The sequence below is a fragment of the Anabrus simplex genome, chromosome 1 (assembly GCF_040414725.1).
Source record: "Anabrus simplex isolate iqAnaSimp1 chromosome 1, ASM4041472v1, whole genome shotgun sequence".
In the NCBI taxonomy this organism is placed as follows: Eukaryota; Metazoa; Arthropoda; class Insecta; order Orthoptera; family Tettigoniidae; genus Anabrus; species Anabrus simplex.
In genome coordinates, this window is record NC_090265.1 from 1,554,368,452 (window position 1) to 1,554,389,383 (window position 20,932).

Sequence of the window (20,932 nt, forward strand, 5' to 3'; positions counted from 1 at the left end):
AAGAAAACTAAATGTGTACGCCTACAATATAGAAAGCTCATAACACTGATCAACAATAACATTACATTGACCATTGTTTGTCGTGATGTGCTTTGTGTCTTCTGTTACCCCTCATCTCTGGTAGATAGGATTACTGCTGCGTACAGAGTATTTTTTATTTGATTTCCGTCGCACCGACATAGATAGGTTTTATGGCGATGATGGGATAGGAAAGGGCTAGGAGTGACTTATTCCTTAATTAAGGTACAGGCGCAAAATTTGACTGGTGTGAAAGTGGGAAACCACGGAATACAATCTTCAGCACTGCCGACAATTGGGTTCGAATCCACTATCTCTCGGATGCAAGCTCACAGCTGCGCACCGCTAACCACACGGTCAACTCGCCCAGTCGGACAGAGTGTAACAGCCTGCCTGAATATTGATGGGAAGTAGCTGGCGAGTTAGATAACTTTATTCTTTAGCATGCCATTCTCCTGGTTTATAAATTTTCTGATACTACTGGTACGTAACACACTGGATCATCATAGCATTCGGGCTATTCAATCCCTACTCTGAGGTACTGATTGGAATGAACAGTGTGCATATTTAGCGGAATAATGACAGATGAGTGTTCATGGCAATCTGCGGCCTGGTCATCCCAGCTCTGGAACTTTAGACTATTATTTGGCACCGCAATCTAACCGCAGCACTGTTCGTTAAAAGTGATAAAACGTGCGGCTTTCCATTTGATCGACTATTTTACATGATAGCATTGCTTTAAATCGCTACATTCATACTTACGTTTTTGTAATAACCTATGTTGATTTCAGTTAGGAAAACCACAAAGTCAGTCTTTCTGAGAATCCCGTAGCGAAGCACGGGTACATCAGCTAGTATTATATAAAGGTAAGAGTATTCAAGAAGAAACGTGCGAGATAAACTTGAAGATCCACATATATTTGTTAAGTGTGTAGAATGTAAGAAAATAAAACATGAATTTTTTTTTATTATTTTTTTTTTTGCTATTGGCTTTTTGTCGCACCAACACAGATAGGTCTTATGGCGACGATGGGAGAGGAAGGGGCTAGGACTGGGAAGGAAGTGGCCGTGGCCTTAATTAAGGTGCAGCCTGGTGCGAAAATGGTAAACCATGGAAAACCATCTTCAGGGCTCCCAACAGTGGGGTTCGAACCCACTATCTCCCGAATACTGGATACTGGCCGCACTTAAGCAACTGCAGCTATCGAGATCGGTAATAATTTTTTTTATAAAAAAATATTTTTTTTTAAAATGAGATCAAGATAGGCCATATAATATTGTATCAGAAACTAATCTGAGATCATATAGACATCCAACAGCCATGATGTGAAAGGACAAACCAGCAGGGGATAATGTTAAAATTAATGAGTTCAGTTGGATTCCGGGATGGGAATGCCCCAAGGGAGAATCTAACTCAGAATGTGATGCCGGGATATGTAATGCTCTGAGGAAATAATGTGTTAGAATGCCGGGAGGAGGAAATGCCCCGAGGAAATAATGTGTTAGAATGCCAGGAGGAGGAAATGCTCTGAGGAAATAATGTGTTAGAATGCCGGGAGGAGGAAATGCTCTGAGGAAATAATGTGTTAGAATGCTGGGAGGAGGAAATGCTCCAAGGAAATAATGTGTTAGAATGCCGGGAGGAGGAAATGCCCCAAGGAAATAATGTGTTAGAATGCTGGGAGGAGGAATTGCTCTGAGGAAATAATGTGTTAGAATGCCGGGAGGAGGAAATGCCCTGAGGAAATAATGTGTTAGAATGCCGGGAGGAGGAAATGCTCTGAGGAAATAATGTGTTAGAATGCCGTGGGAGGCATGTGCAATGTCCAGGGTTTGAGAATCATTTGGTTTTAGGAATCACGTGATCTCAGAAGACTATATGTTATGAGAGATAAATTCAATTGAAATGAGTATATTATAATCTGGCTTGTTCCATGCAAATTCACCACAGGTAGAAAATTGACAGGTGGTATGGCATAGGACTGACAAACCACTAGCAGAAGGATGAGATTTTTTAGAATACTGTGAACCTGTTATCAGACGATTGGAAGATTTAAGAGGGTCGAAGAAGTAATAATATTATGTAAACCTCATAATTGATAGAGATGATATTCTGTATGCTGGATTAATGGATTTTTGAGGTGTGTAAGAGTTTATTATGGTGAAATCTTGACACAGTTAGTTGTTGTGGCAGTAGACTGTTAATGTGTGTTGTGGCAAATTTATTGAATGGTAAGGGTAAATGATGGCACTCGTTTGTCATGCACCCACAATTAAAATTTTGGTTTAATTATTAGATGGCCTCAGCTATGGCTGTCTGAGGGACCATCAGGGTGTTAGAGTTGTACAGTACTGATCTACCAAAGACATAATGATTGCAGGTAGACTCATACTTATTTTTATTAGTAGGTTGGTGGACAATACGAATAGTTGGAGTAATGCAAATACTTGTAGGGTTAAAAGAATGTAACGATGCAGAATGATTATGTCATGCCATTATATTCCATGTTTTTGTAACAGCGGATAAATTCATCCACTAAGAGAGAGAGATCACTAGTTATAAAGTCAGCATATGTTGAGAGAGAGATTTATTAAAGAAATGAATCATCCATCCTCCAATGAGGGTGACCATTCGGATCCAGAATACAGTTACAATTTCAATGAAGTTTAAAAAATATCAAAAAGTGGAAATTTAATTGTTAATGCTGTTATCTTCTTTTTTCCAGGGTTAGTGGGAGAGGAATGCCAATCACATTCTCAGGCATAGATGGAAGTGAATGATTTGTAGAGAGCCCATCAGTATCTGTGTTATTGTTTTTTCTATTTTGCAGAATGGAACTTTCAAATTTTGTAGGAAGGTCGATGTCTGACTAGGGAGGGTGCCTCTTGCTCCGAATAGCAGGCCTCTGACAATCCACCGATCGATAAGTATTTTATACTTAGTTAACAGGTAAGGCAAGCACGGAACACAAATAGGTTGCTTTTCTAGGTCCACATCTCAAGCTTGATTTAGGTCTCTTTCAAACCGAATGGTGGGATCTAAGACCATTGCTTTAATATCCTTTCTGCTAATGGCTATGATGTCAGCCCTTCGATTAGAGTCATCGGTAGAGATGCAGTGAACTTCTTGTGCACCTCCCATCCACGCTGTCTCAAGCCTTGAACAACCGACGTTCTTACATGATGGTGGCAATGGTTGCGCATTAGCTCAGTGCTCTGGCAGAATCCCAGCACATGTCCAAGGGTTTCTGTCTTGTTGCAGCCATTTTGGCAGCAACAGGTTGTGTTGAATGACCTGTCAGGAACCGACCTGACTGCGGTGAGGTTGCAAGATATCTTCACTGCGTTTATGTACTCAGAAGAGGACAGAGGTGATTTATGAGTCATCCAGGAGTTTGCTTTTGGGCAGTTTGAATATAACACTACCCCCTTTCCTTTATGTGGTAGCTGGCACCACAATTGAAAGAATCGAATTCTCGTAATTTCACATAGTTTTCTTCCATCAATCTTTGGGGGAAGACTTCCTTTTTTTTATGTCAAGTCTGTGGAGTCCATATCTTGTTTTTCAGGTAACTTCCTTACATATTGTAGGTGAATGTCCTGAATATGGAGTAAGCAATTACAAATGTTGTAATGCTGTATACTGGCTTCCCATTCTGCACAAATTATTCCCATCCCTCTGACCTTCTGGCACTATACAGCACTGGATTTGGTGTATCATCTGGCAGCATCATTATTTCTTTTACAGAACTTCTTATAATTTTGTCTAGATCTTTAAGAAAGACATTTGATAGTTGTGTCAGGGGGGCACATTGTACAGGATAGATCAAACCCGACCAAACAAACTCGTTAATAATCTTGATTTTTTGCTCTGGTTTTAGAAGCTTTGTTTTTACCAGATTATTTATGTCAAAAATTATTGTACTTATTAGTTTATGTCCGTCAAGAGAAATTTCATTGTTGAAGTCAAATCCTAAATACTTGATTCCTTCATTGCTTGTTTTTATCGATGGGATTATTGATCCTTCGAGTGTAATGACGTTTCCTTCAGCTAATTTTCCTTTCTTCAGGATTATAGATTTGCTTTTAAGAGGATGGTTATATAAACCAATTTCTGCAAAGCTGCTTTCGGCTAAATTTAACAAGGTAGTAGCATCACTTTCGGTCTTGCTGAGTATGACTAGGTCATCTGTGAAAGCAAATGAGGATAACGGCGGTAGATCATCGGATAAAATATAGCCATAATGTTGGCATATGTCATGGTCAGTGAGATTTTGTATTATAGTACTGATTGCTAAATTAAACAACAATGGTGAGATAGGGGACCCTTGAGCTACACCACACTTAATTTCGATGGATTTTGATTTCTTATGATCAGCTTCCACTTGACCAGTGTTCTTTGTAAGAAATGCTTCAATTATTCTACACTAGTTTGGAGGAATTTCAGATTGTTGGAGAGATTGTCTGATATGTTCATGTCCGATGGAGTCAAATGCTTTTCTGACATCCAAAAAAGTGATGCAACAATCCTTTTTGTTAAGTTTCGCACCCTGGAGGCAATCATTCACGAGGGAAGCATTGACACGAGTTCCACGTAATGGCACGAAGCCCCACTGGTGAGGAGTTGGTGTGACGTATGAACGCAGTCTCATATCTAGTACTCGTTCAGTTATTCTCCTAATCACCGAACATTTGGTTATAAGTCTCCATTCTTTATTATCATTTATGTCTCCACCCTTATGTTCTGGCCATTTTGAGTTTTGTAGGTGTGTAAGAAAAATGAAGCATTGTGTTGATGAGTAACGTCAGCAATTTAGTAACCTTGAGGTGCTGTAATACACGAACTGTAATATGATCTGGGCTTGGTGAAGTGCCAACTTTCATGTTTTATAATGCCTTATGGAAGTCATCTACTGAAATATTAATATCAGCAGGTAAGTCAGTACTTTTTTCCATAAGAGAAAGAGGAGAATTGTTATTTTCAGTACCAAAAGTACTTTCAAAATGATCCGAAATCATAGTTATAGGAATTTTACAAGAATGGGCCTTAGAATTCTGTTCAAAATTTTGCGAGCAATTTTCTGCCTCTGAGTATAGAAATGATACTGGGCTACCTCATAGGCATAACGCTCTCTATTTTTCTCTCGTTGCCCTTTAGATCTCCGCTGTGGGTTACTAGAGGTTTTATGGTTATATTTACGATTACTTTGTAAATTTCTACTTTTGTAATATCTAACAGCAGGATGTTGAGGGCCAGGTAATTGATTTACTTGATCTGCAAAGAACTGCATAACCTCAGAAGTAAAATATTCCAGCTGGTCAGTACCACCACTTTGCATAATGTTTGAAATTCTATCCTCCCAACTCTTCATATGATTAATATTTTCAGTTTCATGCTCAGTGACCATTGGGATTTCTTCTGTCAACAGTTATTAGCATATTGTGTTAAGATTTTATTTTACTTTTTCTCAGGGTGAGCTTTTCCTATGTGAATATTTACTCCTAACGTCGATTTACAACATTTATTACAGATTAGGGCATGGAATTTCGTCAGCAGGCTGTGAATCAACGTTAGGCATTTTAATTCAGTATATTTATTTTAATGTGGCAGGAGATGAACGTTATTTCTTTTCATAGAATTACTGAAGTAGTTATCAGAGCTATAAGTGTTCTTAGTGCTGGATCAATGATAATTTTGTAATGACAAGATAGATTGATGTGGTAAATATTGAAAAGAAAACAATCATTGTAATCTAATTTATACGAGGTACGTAGAGTATACATACGGGTAGATATACCCACTCCATATGATGATATCAGATGGAACTAATGTGAATTCCGCCAAATGGTAGTGCGTCATTACTTCCAAGATTTTGTAACGTTTAAATTAGTCTCCCTCGAGAAGAACTGTGTGCAATCAATCCCAAGCAATAAAATAAAGATGGCTGTTTACTTTTGCACTAACTTAACTTCACAGTTAAATGAAGAATCTCTTAACAGGAAGATTGCATAAGACAGACAACACTACTAACGTGGAACATATTCTTGCATCCTAATTTTGATAAAATGGCATTAAACGAGTGAGTTGGCCGTGCGGTTAGTGTCTCGCAGCTGTGAGCTTGCATCCGGAAGATAGTGGGTTCGAACCCCACTGTCAGCAGCCCTGAAGATGGTTTTCCATGGTTTCCCATTTTCACACCAGGCAAATGCTGGGGCTGTACCTTAATTAAGGCCATGGCTGCTTCCTTCCCACTCCTAGGCCTTTCCTGCCCCATCATCACCATAAGACCTATCTGTGTGGTGCGACGTAAAGCGAAATAGCAAAAAGACATTAGGAAAGTCAATTTCCATTATCAGCATTAGTAAATACCACGTATGATATCAAGTTTTGGAACTGATTTATTTTCAACATCCATGAATTAGGCTAGATAGTTCAGTCTGCAATGATCATTGTCTAGTATATTTTCAATATTCATGAATTCAATTTGATGGTCAGTTCAGTCTGCAATGATCAGTGTCCAGTTTATTTCCAACACTTAACCATGTGCAGATCTCTGCACATGGTTATGAGGGTATTTAGGGGTTTAGTAAGGATGTAAAGGAGAGGGCATATAAGTCTCTGGTAAGACCCCAACTAGAGTATGGTTCCAGTGTATGGGACCCTCACCAGGATTACTTGATTCAAGAACTGGAAAAAATCCAAAGAAAAGCAGCTTGATTTGTTCTGGGTGATTTCTGACAAAAGAGTAGCGTTACAAAAATGTTGCAAAGTTTGAGCTGGGAAGACTTGGGAGAAAGGAGACGAGCTGCTCGACTAAGTGGTATGTTACATGTTATCCCTCTCTCGCCCATAGCGTAGTAATGCATAACGCGAAAGCTTAGGCCCATAGTGTAGTAAAGCGTATTTGTACTTCTAGTCGCATGTATGAGCCATCTATCGGCCGATAGACAAATATAACTTACTGTTACTAGCATGTGCACTTCCTAGAGACCAAAGATATTAGTTTTCTTCTTTTAAAACCTTAGCAGGCGTATTAGAACACAAAATACGGAAGGCATCGACATATTGTAAACAAACATGTCGACGCTTAATTCGCATGAAAATATTTTATGCGATAATGACATTGAACGTTTGGTGAACGATAATTCTGACTGTAAAACTGTTAGTAGTGGCTTAAGTGAACTCAGTGAAGTGGAAAGTGAAAAGGAAAGTGACGATATTTCAGGAAATGACTACGTACACATGCGTGATGACATAGACTGTAGGCCTAACTTTCAGTGGACTAATACATTGTCTTACGACGAACCGGCGGACTTTACTGAAGAGGTAGGACCTTGCCATTCTCTTCCTGTGGGTAGTACAGCATTAGAGTATTTCTCCCTTATATTTGATGAAAACATTTTCGATTTAATTGCCCAGAAAACGAATTAGCATGCTGCTTACTTACAGCGTAAGAAAGGTATAGTTGATACGAAATGGAGGGATACTTCTATTGAAGAAATAAGGGCATATTTTGGAATATTAATCTATATCGGAATTGTTCAGCTTTGTGACACACACATGTATTGGTCAGATGACCTTGTGTCTTGCCCTTTAGTAGTTCAGGCAATGCCGCAAAATCGCTTCAAAGACCTGACAAAATATTTGCATTTGGTGTCAGAAGAGGAACAAGATAAGGACAATTCGGATTATTTGTACAAAGTGAGACCAATTCTCAACCTTGTGGCTGTATTCAGAGAAATCTATAAACCAGAAAAGGGACTTTGTGTTGATGAGGCTATGATTGCTTTCAAGGGTAGGTTAGGTATAAGACAGTATATGAAGTCTAAACCTACCAAATGGGGGATGAAGGCTGGTGTTTTGGCAACACGATCAGGTTATACTATAGACATTGATTTCTACCTAGGGAAGAAACAAAAGAGGAATAAAGAATTGCTGCTAGGTGAATAAGTTATTCTCGAATTGAGTAGGAAATACTGGGTAAAGTATCATCACCTATATTTTGATAACTTTTCACTTCACCAAGACTCCTGTCAATATTGAATGACAACAAGACTTATGATTGTGGAACAGTGAGAACTAACAGAAAAGACTGGCCCTTACCCCTCAGAAATACCAGAAGCCTGAAGATGAAAAGAGGGGATTCTAAATTTATGCAAGCTGGAGATGTCATTGCCACAGTCTGGCATGATAAAAGAGACGTTGCTTTCCTCAGTACCAACAGTAACCCTGCAGTTTTTTAACCCTGAAGGAAAAAAGGGGCATGGCAATGAAAGAATTTATGTGCAAGCACCAGAAATTGTACACAACTACATGAAAAATATGGGTGGAGTTGACCGAAGTGATCAAGCACATTCATATTACGAAGTTAGCAGACCATCCGTGAAATGGTGGAAGTATATCTTCTATTTCATTATAAACATTGCTACAGTGAATTCATTTATTGTATTTGACCAAAGTAATAGACCCTGCAACAGTAGACATGCAACAACACAGCTAGAATTCAGGACGCAACTTGTCAAACAGCTGATTGAGAATTTCACTTGCTGCAAACGAGTAGGAAGAAAAAGAAGTCTTCCTGACGCAACCACATCTCCAAAACAATTCCATTCCATAGTAAAAATTCCTGGTAGGGTAAAATCATGTGTGAAATGTGCTGCTGACAAAAAGAGGACTTTATCTGGAAGAAATGTGCAGTCAGCCTTTATGTGTAAACAATGCAACTTGTGTTTGTGCAAATCCTATTGCTTTCTATTGTTCCACCAACAAAAAGGAGTTGAAGTTATAAATTAAACTCTACAATGCACCCATTTCCTATATGTATGTACTGTTGACTTATTTGGTGAAAGAATCATATTTCTATGTTCATTAGTTTTTGTACAATATACATTTTTATAAATTTCTGCATTATTATAATGATGGCTGAAAAGAATTGCTTTAATTCGGGGGAAAACATACATTTTAATATGGGCAGGAAAGGGTTATATAAATCTCATTTTTGGTCCATATTGAACATTTATAGTTCAAAAACAATAAAGGCGATCTTTAATCCACCTATTCAGTACATTAATTTCCACTTATAGTGGTTACATAAACATACTATCAGTTAAATGGGACATGTTTCACCCTCAATTCAGGGCATCTTCAGCCTAAAAAAAATCTTCAAGAGTACACCTTATATTAATATCAAAGCTAAAAATTTAGCCAGTTATTAAAATTCAGTATATAAAAATGTGAGAAATGATACATTATACAAACATGTTGATGGAAACACTGTCAATGATTAAACCATAAAAATATTTTGTCAGAGACTAAAACTAATTCTGTTACAAAATTTCTAATTAAAACGGTTCATTAAAAAAATTTTAGTGGAAAAACAGTGTGAGAATGATATAATATCAACGACATGAGGACGTGAAAAACAAGCACTAAAATGAATGTCATAAAAACATCATCTTCAAGGCCGCTGATGAAATCATAAGCATAATGTGAAACTGAAGCACCAGTTGAATTATAAGGTAAATTAAGATTTATTTATTTATTTATTTATTTATTTATTTATTTATTTATTTATTTATTTATTTATTTATTTTATTTAGCATATGATGAATACAATGTTATATACAATATGTACAACTACCATCTCAAGTTCATAACTAAAGTTCCATGTCAAAAGTTGCGAGTCAGAAAAGAGCTTTGCTTAAGGCACAGTGTAAGTCCTCTATAGATCCTCTATATGCATGCAAAGGACACACAAATGCAATGTGATCCACTGTCTGTTCCTCTTCTCCGCAGTTGCATTGCGGTGATGTTTTCCATCTCCATCTGAAAAGAGTGGCTCCACATCTACCTTGGGCGGTCCTAATTCGGTTTACTGTCCTCCACTACCATCTGGGAAGGGAAAATCCATCTAGGCACTTGCAAGGGTTCTCAATGATATGATGATGTGGTAACGAGGATTGCTGTTGCCATTGTTCTTTCCAGGCATCCGATATATTAAACGAGGTGTCCTGTAGATTCATTGCAGTACGCAAAGAAGGGTGCCTGGATTTCAGTCGTTTAGCTGGAGAAGCTACTATGTCAGAATGAATAGGAAGGTGAGGATTGTTTTCTATTTTCTTCCATAAGTTAAGCAGTGACTGTGATCTTCTTAGGGATGGAGGTGGTATGTGGCTTTGGGTGGAAAGCCAGTGTGTGTTAGTTGGTCAGATGCATCCTGTAATGATACGCATTGCTTGGTTCAGCTTGGTGTCTACTAGTCCAGTATGAGCACTGTTAAGCCAGATTGAGCAGCAATTTTCAGCAATGGAATAAGAAAGTGCAAGAGCAGGGGACCTCAGGATTTAAGCATTAGCACCCCAGGATGTACCCGCCAGTTTTTGAAGGATGTTATTCCTGGTCTTGATCTAGGCTGACACATTACAGAGGTGATTCTTGTAGGTCAAGAACCTGTCCAGGGTGACTCCCAGGTATTTTGGGTTACTGCAATACTGTAGATTCCCTCCTTGGAATGGTATGGCTGGTTTGTACCCAGCACTTCTATTCCGCAAGTGGAAGGTAGACACAACAGTTTTCTGAGGGTTTGGTCTAAGGTTGTTCTGATGAAAGTAACTGTCTAGAATCTTTAAGTCTGATGTAAGCATCGACTTAGACTCATCGAAGTGTTGATGTTGGGTGACCAATGCAATGTCATCTGCGAAGATAAATTTTTCTGGATTTGGTTACTGGGAGGTTATACGTGTACAGGTTGAATAGTAGAGGGGTCAATACAGAGCCCTGAGGGAGTCCACCATATATCTTATGTACTTTACCTCTGGAATCTTCTGAAAAAATCTGAAAGTACCTATTACTCAGCATGTTACTGAGTAATGTGGAGAGTTTCAGGCAAGGGATGATGCTAATAAATTTGAGGAGCTTATCTTGAAACATGGTGTCATATGCAGCTGTCAGATCTAAGACGACACCCATGCTTACCATTTTGTTCTCAAATCCATTTTCAATATGGGTAACTAGCGCTAAAACCTGTTCTTCACATCCTCATCCAGGTCTAAACCCAGCTTGCTCGACTGGAATATGCTGATTTATTGTTGTAGAGATCTGTTATGTATCAACCTTTCCAGAAGTTTCATTGTAACACTGAGGAGTGCTATTGGCCGGTAACTCTCAACTTTTGTTTCGTCCTTGGATGTTTTCAGTACAGCTATTATTTTTGTTTTCTTGAAGAGTGAAGGTAGGTTACCTGTCTCTAGTATGTTTGTGAAGAAGTTAGTGAGCCATTTAGTAGGAGCTGGTCCAAGATGAAGAAGGAACTCTGGATATATACCATCAGCACCTGCCACTTTCCCAGGTTTTAGACTATCTATAGCCTGCTTAGATTCTTGTGGTTGAAATGGGGCAGAGAATTCAGAGGATCACTGAGCCGAACATTTCTTTTCCTTCAAGAGGTGCTTAAATGCCTTCTATGATGCTTTTCTACTGAAACATTTGAGGTAGAGATCATATGCTTGGCCATGTCGTCTAAAATTACCTACTACAATCATGTTCCTTTCAGTATTGTTTCTCAGATAGCTGATTATCTTATCAAATAATTCCAAATCAGCACCTGCATCACTCTTTCTAGGTCCATACACTCCAAAAATATCAAGTTGCCTATTATCTACAGAGATGAGCCTTACGCCTAGCATTTCATGTTTGTAACTAACTTTTTTGTAGCTTACAAATTCTTATTTCACCAGAACGAATACTCCATCTCCTACCATTCCTATCCTATCTCTATGATAAACACTCCAGTTCCATGAGAACATGTCTGCATCCATTTTAACATTTCTCAGCCATGATTCAACTTGTATTACAATATCTGCTATGTATATCTGGTAAATGTAAAATTACTTAATTCTATTCCTTTTTTTATAACAATATTCCTACAGTTCAACACTAACATTTTTACATCATCCCTACTTGATGTCTATATCTATGTACCCATTTGCTTGTTGTTTTAAGGGGCCTAACATCAAAGGTCATCGGCCCGTATCAACGCTCTTTAGTCCACCCCATTTCCCTGAATGTAACTCCCTATAAACCTTCTAAACCATCTTCTTAACTTATACATACCACTGTGGTTCAAGTGAAGGCCTTCTGAGCATAGAACCCAATTTCCTACCTATCCATTAGGATACTTCACACATACCAATTCCATAGTCATTTAAATCACCAATTACCCTCCAGTCAGTATCCCTCCTACACACTATCCCATTGATGACAATCTCTGCTTCCATAAACTTCCTCTATGCTGCTGTAACCAGATCTCACACATCCCTAACTATGTTAGTACATGTTCCTGCTTGCCTTATAATATTGGTACCAACGTGGAAGATTACCACCTTCTTCTTACCCTCGTCCCTCCCTTCTATTTTCCTCAACATCTGCCTTAACCTGATTCCTGAACAACACTCTACTCTGGTTCCCTTTCCTCCACACACTTTCTCTACATGCCTGACAATTGAGTCATCCAGAGCCTCAACCCTACTCTCCTCATTTGCTCCCTTCTTCTTCCGATCTCCCTTAACTTCTGTGATGTCTGCAGAACCCACTTTCTCCTCCTTTTCCTCCCTCTCAATAGCCTGTTCCACCTCCCTCTTCCTATCCTCTACTCTATGTTTCCCTTTCCTACCAGTCCCTTTCCTCTACCTCCACCCAACCTCTGTAACACTTCCCTGATCTCCATCTCTCCTTTGCTGAACTACCTGCAGTGTCTCATACAGAATCTTCACCAACACCTCTACTGGGCCCACTGCCTGAGGAAAACCCTTAGCCTTCATTTTCCTTGACCTTAAACTGTATTGTATACACTGATTGGGAGAAAACTATTGTATCTTCAATCCTGTCCTACATTAAAAATCTAATTATCTCCCTCAAAATCGCTATCTCTTCCCTCATCTTCCTCAGTTCTCACTCACACCCACAGTCCTTACACCTGCCTCTCTCAACCATTCTTTTGTCTCTTCAAAGAAACATGAAATCATTTGGAAATCTTAACAGAAATAAATAGCATATTCTATGAATACAAGTTTGTATATATGTCAGCAAAAGAAAGAAATATGTATACTAATGCTTGAGAAGGATTTCACAACAACAGTATAATCAGGAAACCAACAGATAAAATAACTACAATTATCCTAGTTCAATGATCTTAGTTAAATGTATCCTGAATTACTCTGAAAAGGTGGACCTGTAAACACAAATTATTTTAAGAATTAATATTTGAGTGTTAAACCAGTAGTAAAATAATAATAATAATAATAATAATAATAATAATAATAATAATAATAATAATAATAATAATAATAATAATAATAATAATAATAATAATAATAATAATAACAACAACAACAACAACAACAATTGCACAAGTTACAAACAGAGAATTGTGGCGACATTTAATAAATTCACAGAGGCTTGCAGATTGAATGCTGAAAGGCATAACAGTGTTTAATGATAATGAATGTATGTATGTATGTATGTATGTATGTATGTATGTTATAATAACAACAAAGAAAAGAAAAGCATCTGGGAACAAAGTGCAGGAAAGTCAAGAGGTCAGATAAATTTAAATACCTTGGTGAATGGATCCAGCCAAATTGGCTTGATAAAGAAGCAAATAAGGAAAGGATCAGAAAGATGGAGTTAGCCTGTAGATTATTACAGAATAGACACAACAAAAGAATATCTTGCAGGGCAAAGATCAGACACTATAGCACGGTTATCAAACAAGAGGGACTTCACAGTTCAGAATATCTGATGACTAAAAAAAGGGGAGAAATGGATGAGCTAGAGAAGAAAGAATGACAAATATTGAAAGAGATCTTAGGACCACAAAAAAAGAAACAAAAGAAAGGATAGTACATGGAGGAAGAGGAGAAATAAGATCTATACAGACAGAGAAAATTACGGACACTCTACATAAGAGGAGACTGAAGTTTTATGGGCACCTACAAAAATGAATGAGACTCGACTAACACAGAAAATTTTTAACTATAACACTACATTAAAAGCAACTACTAAGTGGGTAGAAGAAACAAGAAACAGGAAAGGATATGAAGGAAGTTGGCATCAATCCAAAATAAATATTTAATAGAGAAGCTAAAACTGATAAATTCCAAAGGATTCCAGGAAAAGCAAAATAAATATTCCTAGAGCATATGGTCAGAGGAGAGGAAGAGGAATAGTTCTGGGACTAACCAGCAAGTCAATTGTTTAGCGTGTCCAAAGCAGGCCAATAACAATAAGGATAATAATAAGTGATAGTGGGGGTGGGGCTTATTCCTCCAGATTGGTAGCTCTGATGGTCTTCTGAGCTCAAGTTGGCAGGTTTGGTCCCAGCTCAGTCCTGTGCTATTTGAAGGTGCTCAAATACATCAGCTTCATGTCAGTAGATTTAATGGCACGTTAAAGAACACCTGCGGCACAAAATTCTGCCAACTTGGCATCTCCATAAAAGTAGTTAATGGGGGATAAAACCAATAAATAATAATAACAGAGATAAACAACTTTATTCAGAAATAGAGTGAGGCTGTTCCATCGAGGAACTGCAAAAATCTAAAAACAAAGCAAAAACCAAAATTAAATTTACGTTTCTATAGTATGCAACTACAGATAGGTTTATATTTGGTCTCAGTTCCCTTGATGATTTTGATATAATTTATTAACATGGTTTCCCAGATGTTTATCATTTCCAGTTTATCTAGTTCAAACATTTTATTTGCTATTTGCTTCACGTTGCACCAACACAGATAGGTCTTATGACGACAAAGGGATAGGGAAGGCCTAGGAATGGGAAGGAAGCGGCTGTGGCCTTAATTAAGGTACAGCCCCAGCATGTGCCTGGTGTGAAAATAGGAAACCATGGAAAACCATCTTCAGGGCTGCCGACAGTGGGATTCGAACTCACTATCTCCTGGATGCAAGCTCACAGCTGCACGCTCCTAACAGCATGGCCAACTCGTCCAGTCAAACATTTTAAAGAAATTAAGAACAGCATCTGAGACCGTTCCTCTTGTTCCAAATACAAGACCATAAACGTCAAACTTTTTATTTCCAAACAAGTGAGAGAACTGATTGATTGATTGATTGATTGATGTTTGTTGTTTAAAGGGGCCTAACATTGAGGTCATCGGCCCCTAATGCACAAGAGGTGAGGGTGCATACTTTGAACACATGCTGTACCAGTGCAGTTAGATACATCACCTTGCATGTAATAATGACATATCTTGATGTTCTGAGCTTTCTGTAATTTCAGTACAATTTGATTTGCCACATACAGCACTATCTCAATAAAATAACAATGACAACAACAAGAATAATCATATGATCTAAGCTACCTAGTTCAGACCCATTTCAATTAAATGTAACATAGATACTTACTCAGCATCTCTAAGAAATATTCGTTTTGAACTTCTCACGAAATCTCGCCATGTTATGTTTTCCTCGTCCTGTATAAACCTGAAATAGCACATTCAAATGACATTTTTTGTGAATATTTTTTGTTAACAATAATAATGCAATTTTATGATTTCAGCACAAAAATGTAAACATAAAATAGTCCAAAATGTTTAACTCATAATTGAACACATAATATAAAATTAGCTCAAATCCAAAATACCATAAGTAATAACTAAAGTCATAAACTCTGGGATTTTCTCAAGATGTCCATAATGTAAGAAGGAAGCAGAAAAATTCTATTGTTAGAAGAATTAGTGACATCACTTTGTATATTTCAGTGAGCCTCCATGGCTCAGGAGGCAGCACACCAGTCTCTCATCACTGGATACCATGGTTCAAATCCCGGTCACTCCATGTGAGATTTGTGCTGGTCAAAGCAGAGGCGGGGCAGGTTTTTCTCCGGGTAGTCCGGATTTCCGTCATCTTTCATTCCAGCAACACACTCCACTATCATTTCATTTCATCTGTCAGTCATTAACCATTGCCCCAGAGGAGTGCAACATGCCTCGGCAGTCGGCACAATTAATATCCTCGCCACAAGTTGGGGGCTCCATTCATCCCATCCCTGACCCAGTCATTGACTGGAAAACAGGTTGAAGGCTTTCATTTCTTCATATATTTCAGAATACTGGATGACTATTTTTGAGAAGTACATTACTGTAGTGTGTCTGTAGTACGACCCTTTGCCAGTCTGACATGTGCAGGAGTCCAACACAATGAGCCCCAGTCACTTGACATTTTCATTGTCACAAAGAATTCTAAATACCTTTTTAATAGCAAAAGTAAATAAAAAATGACTATTTTATTATCCAAGATTGGCCTATTGATGTAGAATACGGACATCACAGAAATTCACCATAGTTTGAATTAAAACAAAAACAGTACGATTTGTTCTGGGCGATTTCCAACAAAGGAGTAGTGTTACTAACATGTTGCAGTTGTAATTGAACAAGCGAGGTGAACAGATGTGTAGTGATGAGAGTGTGGCAAGAGTGTGTACCCGGAAGAATGGGAGTGTCATCCGAACAATACAGGTGTGCTATAAGAAGGTGGCATTGTAGGATGAAAGTGATATCCATTCACAATGTCAACAGTCCCTGTGACTTCATACAGTTTGTGTTAATATCATTTGTTGTGATGGTACTACTGGTGGTGGTGTGGAGTTGAAACAAGGGCCTGGGTTGTCTTGGGAGGATACTGAGAACCTGAAGGAAGTTATAAAGGATCTATTGATGGACCAGAACAAGGAATGGCAAGACATGAAGACTGATTTAAAAACAGAACTAAGTGATATCAACGAGTGTTTGGTGCAAAATAATTTTGAGTTGGAGGAAATTAAAAATAAAGTTCTGAACTTAAAGTTAAGGGTAAGGAAGCTTGAGATGAAGGAATTGATGTGAGAAAGGGGAGACAGGAGGAGAACTATAATTATATATGGAGTGGCTGATTCAGAGAAGGAAAATTTAAATGAGAATTTGGACAAAGTAACTGCCTTAATACACGAAAAATTCAAAGTGGAGTGTAGTGGAAGCAACACTGACAATGCTTTTAGAATAGGAAAAAATACAAGAATAAGGCTAATTAAATTACGTATGGTGTCAAGCCTTAAAACCCGAATGAACAATTTTGTATAACGCAAAACACCTGAAAGGATCGAAAATTTGGATTAAGAAAGAACCTAATGTGGAAGATATGAAATAATGAAAGTACTACACTTCCATTTGTCATAAGCAAGGGAGTCGGGACTAAAAGCATTCATCACCAGAAACAGGCTTGTGGTGGTAGGCGGTTCTTGGTCGAGAAAGTGGTCTGTTGAGCAATTGCAGGAGATGGTGCAATGACCAGAGATGTCAGCAGTGCATAAGGTCACATGAGAAAGCCAAGACAGCAGAAGTAGAAGTGTTATCTGAGTACTAAAATTTTGCAAACTTTGGGCTGGGAAGACTTGGAAGTAAGGAGACGAGATGCCCTACTATGTAGTATGTTTCGAGCTGTCAGTGGTGAGTTAGCGTGGAATGACATAAGTAGAAGAATGAGCCAGAATGAAGCTTTTGAAAGTAGGATAATAATAATAATAATAATAATAATAATAATAATAATAATAATAATAATAATAATAATAATAATAATAGCATTTGCTTTACATTGCATTAACTACTTTTTATGGCTTTCGGAGACATTGAGGTGCCGGTTTTTTGTCCAGCAGGAGTTATTTTATGCGCCAGTAAAGCTGCTGACACAAGGCTAACGTATTTGAGCACCTTCAAATACCACCGGACTGAACCACTCAGCCCGGCTGGCCTTTAAAAGTAGGAAAGATCATAATATGAAGATAAAGTTGTTATTCAAGAGGACAGATTGGGTCAAATAATTATATGACAAGGAGTAAGGGATTGGAATAAATTATCAAAGGAAAAGTTCAATAAATTTCCGAGTTTGTGGGAAACATATAAGAGAAAGCTATGTAAACAATTATAAATAAACTTAAATAGGAGGTAAACAACAACAGGGAATCTGTCACCTTGATGATAGCCTTAAATGCAAATTGATTGATTGATTGATTGATTGATTGATTGATTGATTGATTGATTGATTGATTGATTAACATGTCTTTATAAATACAGTGTTGTTTTTCTTTTAGGATGTACTCCTAGCAGTACACAGTATTGTTTAAGATTTTTAATAAATTACATGCTTTCATTTAAATAGCTCTGTTTTTTCTTTGAACATTCAGTAATTTGACAGATCTCTATAAACCAACAAGGCCCAGTCCCGTATGTGTCAGACTAAAGAGACACTACTGTATGTGGCAAAACAATACTGAAATTACTAACAGTTTTGAACATCAAGATACAAATTATTACATGTGAGATGATGACAACAGCTTATATCTAACTGCATTGCTACAGCATGAATTCAAAATGTGCACCCTTACATCTCGCGAATTTTTCATAATGGTCCTGTAGATTGTCGTACACATTGACAAACATAGATTGTCTCAAGGACACAAAAAATAACTATATCTTCTCTCATGCTTCGGGGCATGCTGAAAGAATCTGTTTTCCCGTCGGATAACTTGTCTAGGAATGTTCCTGAATTATGAGAGAAGATAAAGTTATTTTTTGTGTCCTTGAAGCAACATGTTCATCAGCATGTTTGACAATCTACAGGACTGTTATAAACAATATGCATGACATGAGTGTGTACATTCTGAATACATGCTGTACCAACACACTTACATATGTGTTGCTGTCATCATCTTGCATTTTATAATGACATATCTTGAAGTTCAGAGCATCTCTGTAATTTTTAGTACTGTCTGTTTTGCCATATACTGTATATCATCGATTGATTCAGCTGCCCCTCCCAATGTAGTTTTATGCAACCCAACTTATGTGCGACATGGTTATAAGGTGCAGGCATACTGTCAGTATGGTACTAATATCCAGTGAGCACATTTTGCACTCTATTCTGAACCTTTGCTAGTGGCTTTACGTCACACCGACACAGATAGGTCTTATGGCGATGATGGGATAGGAAAGGCCTAGGAGTTGGAAGGAAATGGCCATGGCCTTAAGGTACAGCCCCAGCATTTGCCTGGTGTGAAAATGGGAAACTATGGAAAACCATCTTCAGGGCTGCCGACAGTGAGATTCGAACCCACTATCTCCCGGATGCAAGCTCACAGCCGCAAGCCTCTAACTGCACGGCCAACTCGTCCGGTATTCTGAACCTTACCAACAGGTTATATCGTCTGCTTGCAAAACATGATGCCTTGAAATCATGTAGACATCCTTTGACCATGTAACTACAGTATGTTAATGTGTCGTGCCTCGTGACTGGGTGTAACGAAGGGGGGAATCAATGCATAAAATTAGGTAATAGTGCAGTAATTAATATCTTAAACACTGAACCGGATGGCATATGTACTCTACTCTCATCATACTACCAGCATGTTCCCAGAAGTGCATCATAGTGGATGTACAGTAGTTACGCGTTAGCCTAGCAATCGACAGAATGCGACATCAGCGGTTCGAATCCTGCATTATTCAAATACTTTTGCATCGGTATGATGTTTGAATACATAAACACAGGCCCATGATTGCCACATTCAAACAGTAGAACAATGCTGTTATTCATCTTGTGCCCTGCGCACACTCTGTTGGTTAGGGACTGAATGTAATCTCTGCTATCATTCACATTGTATTCCACAGAGGAATATCTTGACATGCTCCTCATTTATGGGGAAACATGACAAAATGCGTGTGAGGCACTATATCTGTACCAGGAACGGTATCCCGACAGGCGACACCCGACCGCTACGACATTCCGCAGTGTTGAAAGACGCCTAAGGACAGCAGGTTTGATTTCCAAGCAGCCACCAGTCCGCGATAGGCCCGTTACATTGCGTGAAACGTAAGAGGCTGTTCTGGAGGAAGCTCGTAATAATCCACACATCAGTGTACACGGGCGATTGCACAACAGGTGTACACCAGCCAGCCATCCATCTGGCGAATACTACATGAACATAAATTTCACCCATATCATCTTGAACTACACCAAGAGCTCCATGGGCAGGATCTTGAACCTCGAATGGAGTTCTGTCCATGGTTAATAGGCAGGCTGGACAATGATGCAGCATTCGTATTGCATGTCTTGTCCTCGGACAATTCACGCTTTCATAATAACAGGAACACCAGTTGCCACAACATGCACTATTGGAGTGCGGACAATCCGCACTGGGTATGAAAGGTGGCTCATTAAGTACGATGGGGAGTGAATGTGTGGTGTGGAATCTTGGGATATCGCCTGATTGGACCTAATATCTTTTCCTTGGCCTTCCAGATCACTGGATTTAACGCTGTTAGACTTCTTCTTATGGCGATATTTGAAGAAAGTCGTTTACTCCCAAGCACTGGAAAACTCCGACCAGCTCTGGCAACTCATCATGGATGCCTACTGAGCAATTACATCTGGAATGCTTCAGCACGTAAGATGATCTATTGGACACCGAGCTCGAATGTGCATAAACCAAAACTATCACATCAAGCATTTGCTGCAATAAAACATTGTCAGGGCAGTTGTGTTCCTATTATTTCCAGTCTGTATGTGTCTGGCCTGCTAACTAATTGACCCTTCTTAGGGCCACAAACACATTCATTCACACACAATTTGCATGAAAGCGGGTATTGAACTTACCGGTATATTACGTGCAAAACATATTAAACAAATGTTTCAAAAATATGGAATCTTTGCCCTGGACTTGAACCTCCCACCTCACACATAAGCTCTCTCTGCCATGCCTTTACCAATTATGTTACGGTTCTGTACAGCACAATGTGCAGCTTATAGCATTTACTACATTTACTGTGGTCACAGTAACAATTTAGTGTTTCGCCAGCGTGTCAGGTTCGT

At 38.5% G+C, this 20,932-nt stretch overlaps 1 protein-coding gene across 1 annotated transcript in view; it reads right to left on the minus strand.

Annotated features, from left to right (window-relative positions):
• LOC137498543 (repetitive organellar protein-like) overlaps positions 1–20,932 on the minus strand; it is a 278,597-nt gene that overhangs the window by 161,535 nt on the left and 96,130 nt on the right. The window contains exon 4 of the mRNA XM_068226217.1: positions 15,440–15,517. Within this exon, the coding sequence (XP_068082318.1) occupies positions 15,440–15,517 (78 nt within the window). The remainder of the gene's footprint in view (positions 1–15,439; positions 15,518–20,932) is intronic.